An 11837-nucleotide genomic window follows, 5' to 3' on the forward strand; every position below is an offset into this window, starting at 1 on the left:
TCCCTGACTTTGTCTGTAACGTCTCCTCTTGCTGTCACATCATTCCTTACAAAAATAATTTCATATGCTACGGAACACGAATATCGGTTCAAATAATGCAATCCGAGTACACTTGTTGGGAAATGCAGGATATTTGTAATTCTAATTATTCTGTTCACATATTGTTTGTGTGCCAGTAAGTTGATTAAATTATTTGTGGTTTTCAGGTTAAAAAATTAAAAGTACAACTGGAAGAAAAGCAGAACAGTAACGTGGAGAATTTACATTTAGAAGATGGAGTCATAGAAAATGGCACAGAGATGCATGCGATTGAGCTCCAAAGTAAGATGTATTCCCGCATTGTAGATTCTGTATTCAGCTCTTCAGTGACAAAACTAATTTTATCCATTTACATAATCATACAAAATATAATTGAATAGGTTTCATTATTAAGGTTAGTGGCAGCTTGCCCACCTGCATGTTTACCCACTTTGCTTCATGCAGAGGTGTAGCTGCTTCTCCCCTGAATACTTATTTCCTGAGAAAACCAGTTGGAAGCTGTGCCAAGTGATGGGGCCCCGACTGTAGCGTGGAAATGAATGCATTCAACAGATGTGGGCAAGAGTAGGTTCTGTAGACTAATAGGTTTACACATGGTCTGGTCAAAGGTGGTCAATATGTCCTTTCCAACTTGGAAGGATTGTAGAAATTAAGAAGGAGTTTTTGTTTAGTTGCCAGCAATGAGTAGTCACTGTACTGCACTGAACTGCAACCCCCCCAAAAAACTTTTGGGGTGGCTTACAAATGTCATTATGAAGTGGCAAGGAACAAAACTTAGCCACTGTTTCTTAGTTAAAGAGTCCTTCTAATGGCCAGCTGAGATATAAAGGAATAAAAAAATGTATTGTCTGCTAACAGAGCTGGCAGAGATTCCCTACAGTCCATTTCTCTCCCCTGTCGCTTGATCAAATGGCTGCGGTAGATGACAGTTGAGAAGTTTTTGCTTCTAGGATAATGAGTGGACATTACCAGAGATCCCGTGGACATAAAGGTAGTTTGGTGCATTGTTCATGAGGTTATCATTGTAAAAATGGCATCTGAACAGCCCTATACAACACTCTAAATAAATTGCGGTATATTTTAATGCCCCTAGATACTGTGGGAATATTTTTCAGAGTTGTTTTAATGGGTGACACATTTTTTTTAAATGCCTTTAGGAGATGCAAATAGACAAATCAGTGACCTCAAATTTAAGCTTGCAAAGTCTGAACAAGAAATTACAGCACTGGAACAAAATGTAAGTTTGTGAGATGTTTATATCTCTCTTGAGGTGTACTTTCTTATCTAAAAATGTTGGGAAGGGATACCCAGGCAGTGATACCGAGTGCATGTGCTTCAATGCAAATTCCTGTGAAATAAGTGGAAGTTGTTTATATTTCAGTTCTAAACATATTGGAATGTAAATGAGTAATTGTTTGTGGTGGGTTGCCATGTTGCTGGCGATGACTATGTGGAGCATAAAGAACTAAGAGGGCAAGAAGGCATTTGAGTCAAAAGGCTTTTTGATAGCATAATGGTCTTGAGTTGCTTACAGAAATAACACTGTAGAAATAATTTGTTCAGAGTATCATTCATGCAGATACATAGCTGGTATTGAACAGTTTGTTTTAAGTAGTACTGTCATGTAATTTTCTTTTCAGAAATTTCCATCCCCAGTCAGTTTATAAGCTAATGCATACATATCCAGTTCTGTAAAGAATTAGCAATATGTGACCCTTCTTAGTCAATTCCTCTAAACAGCTTGTACCTGGGGCACCTGCCTCTGTGCCTGTGTGTAAAAGGTAAAGGTACCCCTGCCCGTACGGGCCAGTCGTGTCCGACTCTAGGGTTGTGTGCCCATCTCACTTAAGAGGCCGGGGCCAGCGCTGTCTGGAGACACTTCCGGGTCACGTGGCCAGCGTGACAAAGCTGCTCTGGCGAACCGGCACCAGCGCAGCACACGGAAACGCCGTTTACCTTCCCGCTATAAAGCGGTACCTATTTATCTACTTGCCCTTAAGGGTGCTTTTGAACTGCTAGGTGGGCAGGAGCTGGGACCGAACGATGGGAGCTCACCCCGCCGTGGGGATTCGAACCGCCGACCATGCGATCGGCAAGCCCTAGGCACTGAGATTTTACCCACAGCGCCACCCGCGTCCCGTATGCCTGTGTGTACTTTGAGATAATCATCTGATGCTCTTCCCTGGGTTCCCACACCATCTGAAATACAGCAGATGGTGACTGGGGAATGGGCCTTTTCCATAGCAGTGCTCCCCTTCCCCCCAAAGTACTTGGGGCTTACACTGATGTCTTTCTGGCCACAGGCAAATGCCATCTTATTTTAGTGATTATTTATATTTGTTTATCAAAATATTTATATACCACTGTATCAGAAAAATGCATCACAGTTGTTTTCAACAGTATAAGACATAAAGCCAAACAGTAAAATCATAAAAAGCTAAAAGCAAGTAGAAATTAAAAAGAAACACCATTACAGTGATACCTCAGGTTACATACGCTTCAGGTTACAGACTCCACTAACCCAGAAATATTACCTCGGGTTAAGATCTTTGCTTCAGGATGAGAACAGAAATCGTGCTCCAGCAGCAGCAGGAGGCCCCATTGGCTAAAGTGGTGCTTCAGGTTAAGAACAGTTTCAGGTTAAGAACGGACCTCCGAAACGAATTAAGTTCTTAACCCGAGGTACCACTGTAGACCGTTGTGGGGGTGTCCTGTTAATCACCTGTGTCAGCCTGGTGGAATAAAAAAGTTTTCAGTAGGCTTTTAAAAGTTAGCACTGAAGGCACCCACTGAATTGGTAGGGTGTGTCAAGGACCCTAAAGGCTTGATTTCCCGTTTTTGCCAAATGATCCTCACCCAACTCCCTTTTAACTTTTAAACTTAAAAAGAAACCCAACATGGCTTGAATACAGGGGTGCTTACTTGGCCCCTATATTAGAGGGGCACATCATGTGACATGTCCTGCCCCGTCTGGGCGGCACAGGCATCGGGGGGGGGGAGGCGGTGAAGTCTGGCCCTGGCCCCCTCCCCGCAGCCTGTGCTGGACGCATGGAGGGCGATCTTTGCTCTTGCTCGTCCCAGCGCCCTCCCGGCTCCCGGGTGGGGTCTGGGGTATGTGGAGGGCACCCAGCAATGCCGGCCCCCTCAATAGTGGGAGGGCTGGGCCCCCTGATTCAGTATATTCAGAGGACTGGAGCCCCTTGCGCCCCCCATTCCCACCACTGGTGCTGAAATATATTTATGCTTTTCCTATACATTTGCTGCTTTCAGCTTATTTTTATTTACTTTATTGTGGTTCTTAATATTATAGTGCCAGAAAACTCTGCATTTTGGAAGAGTGGGATATAAATCTTAACAGTGAATAAAAATGAAGACATTATAAACAAGCTGTGGAGCCAATATTTAATCTAATTGCTATAAATAAAAAAATATTTCCAGGCAAGCTAGACGGAACAACTGTAGTCGTTATGGCTGAGGAGCAGGTGGAATCTGTTTTTACCCATTCAGTCCCTGCTGTTTAGGGCTTTCATTTTCATCACGGCTGTAATCTTAGCTACCATCTTGCTGCACTTTCACTTGCACTAAAAAACGGAAAGCCAGGGTCATCTGGCGAAGGGTTTGGACAAGTCAGGTGAGGAGAAGATTGATCGGACATCTTTTACTTATTTCCTCTTCTGGCGATTCCTCAACTGGGTGTTAGCTATTGAACTGCCAAAGGGAAAATATGATTGACAGAAATATTTTGTTTGACATAATCTTAATAGTGGGATTCTGTCATATTAGGTAATACGGCTGGAAGGTCAAGTTGTTCGCTATAAAACAGCTGCAGAAAATGCTGAAAAAACAGAGGACGAATTGAAAGCGGAGAAACGTAAACTCCAAAGAGAGGTAATCCTTGCTACTAAATCACTTCAAGTAAGATATTTGGCACCAAAAGTTTGTACTGGGAATTTTTATTGAAGTGTCCCTGACTAGAATGAAAGCAAGTTTACAAATTTTTAACGTAGGGATAAAATCTCCAAACTTCATGTATTCTAAGCTAAAAAATAAATGCAAGTAATCTTCAGTAATCAAATGCTTAAGACTGATTTGAGTTGTGCAGCACTATGCTATGGTACTGCTCAACTCAAATAATTCTTAACCATTTGATTACTGAAGATTATTTGCACCTGCAGGGGGAATTTTAAAGCAGTGATAAACTTATAAAAGACCTCTCCCTTACATCAGGTGCTTCTAATCTAAGCTCATTACATACAGTGAAGATACCAGGTAGCCTGACATCTGGCTGGTTGATAGGGGATCAAATACTTATTTCACTTATTATAATGCACATCCATCTCTGACTTTTGTCTTCTGTGTTTCTGGGGATTTTCCTGTTGTTATTTTGTCTCTCACAGCTACAATAAACCTACCATTAAAATTATGGACTGGTCATTTTTTCGTCAGAGGGCAAATGGGCAAATTTAGCAGGGGATCAAATACTTTTCCCCCTTACTGTACATGGGGGGAATCATAGGTCAGTGTCAGAGCCCCTGTTTTGCATGAAGGTAGTCCCAAATGCAATCTCTGGCACCTCCAGTTTAAAAGGGTCAAGTTGCAGGTGATGGGAAAGCTGCTGGCTGCCAGAGTAGGGAATGCTGAGCAGCTTGCATCCATGGTCTCCAAAGAAGGGAGCTTCATGTGTTCATGTATGTTCAGTTATTGTTCACTTCCTGTTTCTTTTTATGACGAGATTAGCGTAGGTCACTAGACAACCCATTGAACTAGGATCTAGAATACATTGGCTTCACCATGGATTTACCAAAGAGGCTGAGTAAATCCACTGTGTCTTCAGACGTAGTGGTTGTTTCTGGTCTCTGTGGTCATACATACAGAATCTGTGCCTGTGCAAAGCAAGCTGTCAAAAAGTAAGAGCTTTAGAAGACATCTCCAGAAGTTTCCAAGATGTTCCTCTTGCAGGCACAGATCCCATGTGTGTGACCGCAGAGAAGACCCCACGAAGAACATCAGTTTACAGGTAAGCAATCTGTCTTTACTGATCTTTAAAATCTGAATAAATAGTGGTTAGTGAATGATTGAGAGAATGATACTACTTCTTGTTACCTGGCTTTCAGTCTGGTTTCTTTTTTATTTCAGCTTCGTTCAGCATTAGACAAAATGGAAGAACTTGAAGTAAGCAATGGTCATCTAGTTAAACGGTTAGAGAAGATGAAAGCCAATCGAAGTGCTTTACTTTCCCAGCAATAGATGCCAGCTTTTGTGGGAGACGCCTTGACTGACGACAGTGCTGCAAAGGCTTGTGTCTATAACTGTTTGGGATGCTTTGATTCATGCCTTCTGAAAGCAACAAAAATCCAAACACATGAACCCATTTGCCATGTGCCACCATACTGAGGTTCCGCCTGCGCAGATTCAAACCTGATGCATTATATGCATAAAATTAGCTGCTCCAAATGCCTGTCTTTGTAGGTGCCCTTCTACACTATATTCTTGAAGTGCATGCAGCACAGGACCTGTATGCCATCTAACAAGCACACTGGGCATCCTGCCAGCAGTTCAGCCTGAAAGGCATAGCAGCTGGCTGTTGGCATCTTGAAAATGATATGGAACGTGAGAAAGATTAAGTGGCAACTTGAATTTTCTTTATTTCTGAAAATCAATGGGGAAGATGACAGACTTTCGCACAGACGATCACACTTCCCTTTGTGGCAATGTCTGCAACGACAGCAACAGTGGTAGTGTTTTCATAGCAGTCTTCATTTACAAAACACTGTGGAACCACAAGCCATTACAAAGCAAAACTCCTTCAATGGAAATCATGAAAGAAGATGGTCTTGGAAGCAAAAGTGACCTTAAATGACTTTGCCAATAAAAATAGAGGTTATGGAGGGATTTTTGCACCTGTTCAATCATAAGACTATTTTATTTCAGGGTCAATAGGCAATAGCTTCACTTTAAAAAAGCTACAGCTTTTATTTGTATTTAATCTCAGTATTTGGAATCTAAGTAAATTACTTCTTTTAAAGGATGTAATCTTGCAAAAAAAATAAAACTGCAAACCCGTGTTTTAAAAAGCAGCATCTCCTTTTGTTATATGCACTAGTCACTCAGTACTAAATAGAAATCAAATGTGTGTTATGTATTGTCAGCCTGTCTGCAAAGGCCTGAACTGTTGGCCATTTTCTGAACAGAATTTCATTCTCCTTGGAAGTAGAATAGCAAAAACTGTGTCTTTCAGGGTCTAATAATCAGCAGCTAATGAGGCAAGGAAATGGCTCCAGTAACAGGCTGAGACTCCAAAAAAAGTAACATCCATAAGTGGTACCAGAAACTTCCTCTCACACTGCTGTTTTTTTATTAACTTCTTAACTTAACTAGAACCTGTCTAAATTCAGAGATAGGTTGTGGAATCTTTCTTTTCAGTATTATTGATTGACTACTGCTGGTTAGGGGGCAGGAGGAAGTGTTAAAGGAGAGGTTAATGTATTCAATTAGGTAATAAATACAGTACAGGTTCTGTATACAAGAATTTGATTCCACATCAGTGAAGAAAGTGTAAGAAATCTAGGCTTTTTGAAGGAAATTACTCCCCTGGTATAAAAGAATTTCATGAATTGCATTTTTGTCCATCACCAAATAGGGAGCCTGTGGGTTTTTTCTTTTTAATGATTTTGAGACTTTAAAACATTGTTTTTAATTCAAATGTTAAATAACTTTTGTGCTAAAATATATAAGCCTGAATTGTATAGATGTGTTTCCTGAAAGATTATTTTTATATACACACTTGAAATTGACTGAATTGTTAGAATTGGCTACAGAATTGTCCTTGGAGTACATTCAGCTGTGTGGCGAGTGAGCTGATCTGCATATATGTGGGTGTATTAATCACACTCCTCTTTATTTGGCCTTGACATTCCATTCTCTGGCTACAGTAGACAAGACAAGCTATAAATGGACCCACTATCTGGAATGAGGTAATTTTCTATGTTGGAGCAAGAATCTACGTTAGACAATGTATTCCCCAGAACGGGTAATATGGGAGGAGGTGGGAGACTGATTTTCTGTTTATAAACAACAGACCAAATTCAGTAACATTTCCCCCCAATTTTATTGAAATAAACTTTAAAACAGTTTTCAGCACTACGTATGTTTAATACACTATGTAGTGTATTAAATTTTAAGGAGCAAATGACATGGTAAGTGCAAATGAGGTAGCATGAACCCAGGGCAGCTGTCTACCAGCTCCATCTGGTACGCAGGCTGAGACCCTCCTTGCCTGCGGACTGTCTCGCCAGAGTGGTGCATGCTCTGGTTATCTCCCGCTTGGACTACTGCAATGCGCTCTATGTGGGGCTACCTTTGAAGGTGACCCGGAAACTACAACTAATCCAGAGCATGGCAGCTAGATTGGTGACTGGGAGTGGCCGCCGAGACCATATAACACCGGTCTTGAAAGACCTACATTTCCAATACGTTTCCGAGCACAATTCAAAGTGTTGGTGCTGACCTTTAAAGCCCTAAACGGCCTCGGTCCAGTATACCTGAAGGAGCATCTCCACCCCCATCGTTCTGCCCGGACACTGAGGTCCAGCACCGAGGGCCTTCTGGCGGTTCCCTCACTGCGAAAAGCCAAGTTACAGGGAACCAGGCAGAGGGCCTTCTCGGTAGTGGCGCCCTCCCTGTGGAATGCCCTCCCACCAGATGTCAAAGAGAACAACAACTACCAGACTTTTAGAAGACATCTGAAAGCAGCCCTGTTTAGGGAAGCTTTTAATGTTTGATGTATTACAGTATTTTAATATTTTTTGGAAGCCGCCCAGAGTGGCTGGGGAAGCCCAGCCAGATGGGTGGGGTATAAATAAATTATTATTATTATTATTATTATTATTATTATTATTATTATTATTATTATTATTAACCTGCTTCTGGTGAGACCAGTAGAGATGGAGGAGCACCGTGGGATAGCAATTAACTTGTTCATTGCACACCCATTTCCCTGCTCCCAATTCCCACAGTGCCTTCCCTTTCCTTACAGTATTTCAAATGCATTCCCAACCTGATGCCCTCTAGATTTTTGGGACAACAACTAACACCCATCAGTCCTAACCAGCATAAAAGAAAACCAAGCTGGGGAAGGTATGAATCACAGAATTGTAGAATTGGAAGGGAACCCAAGAGTCATTTAGTCAAACCGCTTGCAATGCAGGAATCTCAACTAAAGCATCCCTGACAGATGGCCACCCAGCTTCTGCTTAAAAACCCTCAAGGAAGCAAAGTCCAGCACCTCTTGTGGGAGTCTGTCCCACTGTCAAACAGCTCTTCCCATCAGAAAGTTATTCCTAATGTTTAGCTGGAATCTCCTTTCTTGCAACTTGAAGCCATTGGCACAAGCCCTACCCTCTGGAGCAGGAGAAAGCAAGCTTGCTCCCTCTTCCATGTGACAGCCCTTTAGATATTTGAAGATGGCTATGAAATACACCTTCAATAAAAATGCAGGAAATGAGCAAAATTCTTGTAATAGTGGGATCAACAACAGAAAACTTGTAAGTATATTGGTTTGTTTTAAATATGAAATAAATCGATGGTATAAGTTTGTGGAATCTATAATCTCCAGGGGGGAAATCCAGTATCATGAACCTATGTAGGTTACTGCACCGGTGCATAGCTTCTCCCATAATTATGCTTATTTCTTAAATCTGAACTTAAATGCAGTATCCTGATTTCTCACCATATTATGCCCCAAACTAAATTGATGCAAAAGAGACTCGTCAGTATTTTTATTGCAGAACCATTGTTATAGAGCTGGAATAATATATAATAGCAATAGATTCAGTTTTTGTTACTGTTCATTCCGCATCTATTGCAGCCACCTTTGAGCTGGAGACTCTGAGGCCCAGTATTTATTGCATTTTAAGATCACAGCTGGGTATCTGGTTATCTGCCTGATGTCCACTAGATTAACATTTTTGTGTCTTCAAAGTTTAATTTCACTTTTGAATTTGTATATCGCCTTTCTATATCGCTATGCACAAGGTTTACAAGCTGAAGAAACAACAAAATATGCAACAAAAATCCAGCACCTCTTACAACAATCTGTGCCAATAAATTACGTTAAAATAGGCTTCTCTAAATGGGAATATTTTTAGTAGGCAAACAAAAGGGTGCCTGAAACGTGCTTTATTATTTCATTAAAAAAAAATTAGTTTTCCCCCTCATTCTTTATTGTAAACTATTTGTACAGATTAGCTAGGCAGACAAATGTGTGCGTGTTTCAATTCTACTGTTCCTTTTTAAACGATCCCTTCTATTTTCCTTTCTATCTCGGGCGTGTTTTTAGCCGTTTTTCCGTTGTAAGCCGCCTTCAGTCCTGTCAGGAGGAAAAGGCAGGGTAAGGAGAAATGTCCCAAGACCGCCTCGCTTATAGGGAGAAGCGGAGTCGGGCTGGGACAGAGCTGAAGAGCTGAAGGGAAAGCGCTTCGGGCACATTCGGCGGACCGCGCGGCGCCTGCGCAGCCAGAAGCGCAACTGAGGCGAAGAAGAGGAGGAGGAGGAGGAGGAGGAGCTGGGCGGAGGGGGCGGGGCCAGGGGGCGCGAGGCCCCGACCCGCGCACCAGCCCCGCCTCTGCGCCAATCCGCTGGCCACGAGCGTCCCGCGATCAGCCAATGGCGGTTTGCGGTTTGCGGAGGGGCGGGCGCGCGGGAGGCACGGGCGCTTTCAGTTGGCCGAGGCTTCGGCACCGGGCGGGCGGGCGGAGGCGGCTTCTGCTGCTGCTGCTGCTGCTTCGGCTTCGGCTTCTTCTTCCTCCCGGTTCGTGAGTCCCGCGCCTTCTCGCCTCCGCCTCGCCCAACCCCGCCGGCAGCGCGTGCTCAGGCCGGGCCGGGGCGCGGAGGGCGGGGAAGCGAAATGCAGAAAGGGGGGCGGGGGGGGGGGAGAAAAGCCGCACTGCCTTCCTCTCGGGGCTGGGAGCTCTGAAACAGGGGGCCGGTCCAGCCTCCCTCAGACCTGGTGGGGGGCCGGACTATATTTTTTTGGGGGGGGGAATAATGCGCGAATTCCTGCGCCCCACAAGTAACCCAGAGGTGCATTTTCAATAGAAGCACAACCCGCTGATTCCCAGGCCAGAAGGCGATTGGGCCAGATCCGGCCCCGGGCCTCAGTTTGCCTGCCCCTCCTCTTAAGGCTGCAGAACTGAACTGCTGCCCAAGGTCTCAGTCGACCCTTCAATGAATTCCCCACCACTTGCAGCAATTGTAAGTGGCAGAGCAAGCAATGGTGTGGCAGAAATCATGAGAGAAGCGAGAAGTGAGGGGCTTCACGGTTTTTCGCACATAGTGATTGTTTTTTTTACATAGCACACATACACATCGTGATTTGTGATACATATTGCCACATCAAATGTTATGAAACCATTGCTGTGCTGTGGTCTTCAAACGGTTTTTGGAAGATGTATCAATACATCAAGTGACGCGGGTGGCGCTGTGGGTTTAACCACAGAGCCTAATACTTGCCGATCAGAAGGTTGGCAGTTCAAATCCCCGCGACGGGGTGAGCTCCCGTTGCTCGGTCCCTGCTCCTGCCCACCTAGCAGTTCAAAAGCACGTCAAAGTTCAAGTAGATAAATAGTTACCTCTCAGTGTGGTGTAGTGGTTAAGAGCGATAGACTCGTGGTCGGAGTGAAACAGTATAAATTGAAAGCTTTTGCAGATGACTTGGTAATAACATTACAGGAGCCAGAATCTAGTACGAAAAGAGTTTTGGAACTGATATATGAGTTTGGTCGGGTGGCGGGATTCAAATTGAATAAGCAAAAAACTAAGGTTTTGGTAAAAAATTTGACATCTTTGGAAGCAGAAAGGTTTCAGAATGAGACAGAATTAAATGTGGCTAAAAAAGTGAAGTACCTAGGGGTTAATTTGACTGCTAAAAATTTGAATTTATTTAAAGATAATTATGAAAAATGTTGGTCAGAAATTAAAAAGGATTTAGAAATTTGGTCAAGATTGAAACTTTCCTTGCTGGGTCGAATTGCAGCTATAAAGATGAATGTATTGCCAAAGATGTTGTTTTTGTTTCAAACTCTACAGATTGTGGACAGAGTGGAATGTTTTGGAAAATGGCAGAAAGATATTTCTAGGTTTATCTGGCAGGGCAAAAAGCCCCGAATAAAATTTAAAATATTAACTGATGCAAAAGAAAGAGGGGGGTTTGCCCTGCCAGATTTAAAGTTATATTATGAAGCTGCAGCTTTCTGCTGGATGAAAGATTGGCTACTTCTTGAGAACACTGATGTCCTAGATCTGGAAGGGTTTAACAATGCTTTTGGTTGGCATGCATACTTGTGGTACGACAAGGTAAAGATTTATAAAATGTTCAAAAACCATATTGTCAGAAAAGCAATATTTATTGTCTGGACAAAATATAAAGACTTACTAGAAAATAAGACCCCAAGATGGCTATCACCAATGGAGGCTAAGGCCCGGAAAAGACTCAATATGGAGGCCTGCTGGCCGAAATATTGGGAAATAATAGAAAAAATTGGAGACAAATGGAGGTTGCAGAGCATGGAGAAATTAAAGAATAAGGTGCAAGATTGGTTACATTACGCTCAAATTCAAGAGGTTTTTATATTGGATAAAAAGATAGAATTCCAGGTGGAGAAGTCGAAATTAGAGACAGAACTGTTGGAACCAAAGACTAAGGTACTTTCGAGAATGTATAACTTGCTGCTTAAATGGAACACACAGGATGAGACTGTTAAATCAGCCATGATAAAATGGGCTCAGGATATTGGGTATAA

At 42.8% G+C, this 11837-nt stretch overlaps 1 protein-coding gene and 1 long non-coding RNA gene across 2 annotated transcripts in view; one reads left to right on the forward strand and one right to left on the reverse strand.

Moving 5' to 3' along the window:
• The window catches only part of LRRFIP1 (LRR binding FLII interacting protein 1), a 104942-nt gene extending 98829 nt beyond the window's left edge, over positions 1-6113 (forward strand). The window contains exons 21-24 of the mRNA XM_079976393.1: positions 207-321; positions 1197-1276; positions 3823-3927; positions 5176-6113. Coding sequence (XP_079832519.1) covers positions 207-321; positions 1197-1276; positions 3823-3927; positions 5176-5286 — 411 coding nt within the window. The 3' untranslated portion in view covers positions 5287-6113. The remainder of the gene's footprint in view (positions 1-206; positions 322-1196; positions 1277-3822; positions 3928-5175) is intronic.
• LOC307220187 overlaps positions 1-11837 on the reverse strand; it is a 130675-nt gene that overhangs the window by 58410 nt on the left and 60428 nt on the right. The gene's annotated exons all lie outside the window — the stretch shown is intronic.

This window comes from Podarcis cretensis (genome assembly GCF_951804945.1).
Source record: "Podarcis cretensis genome assembly, chromosome: 1".
NCBI lineage: Eukaryota > Metazoa > Chordata > Lepidosauria > Squamata > Lacertidae > Podarcis > Podarcis cretensis.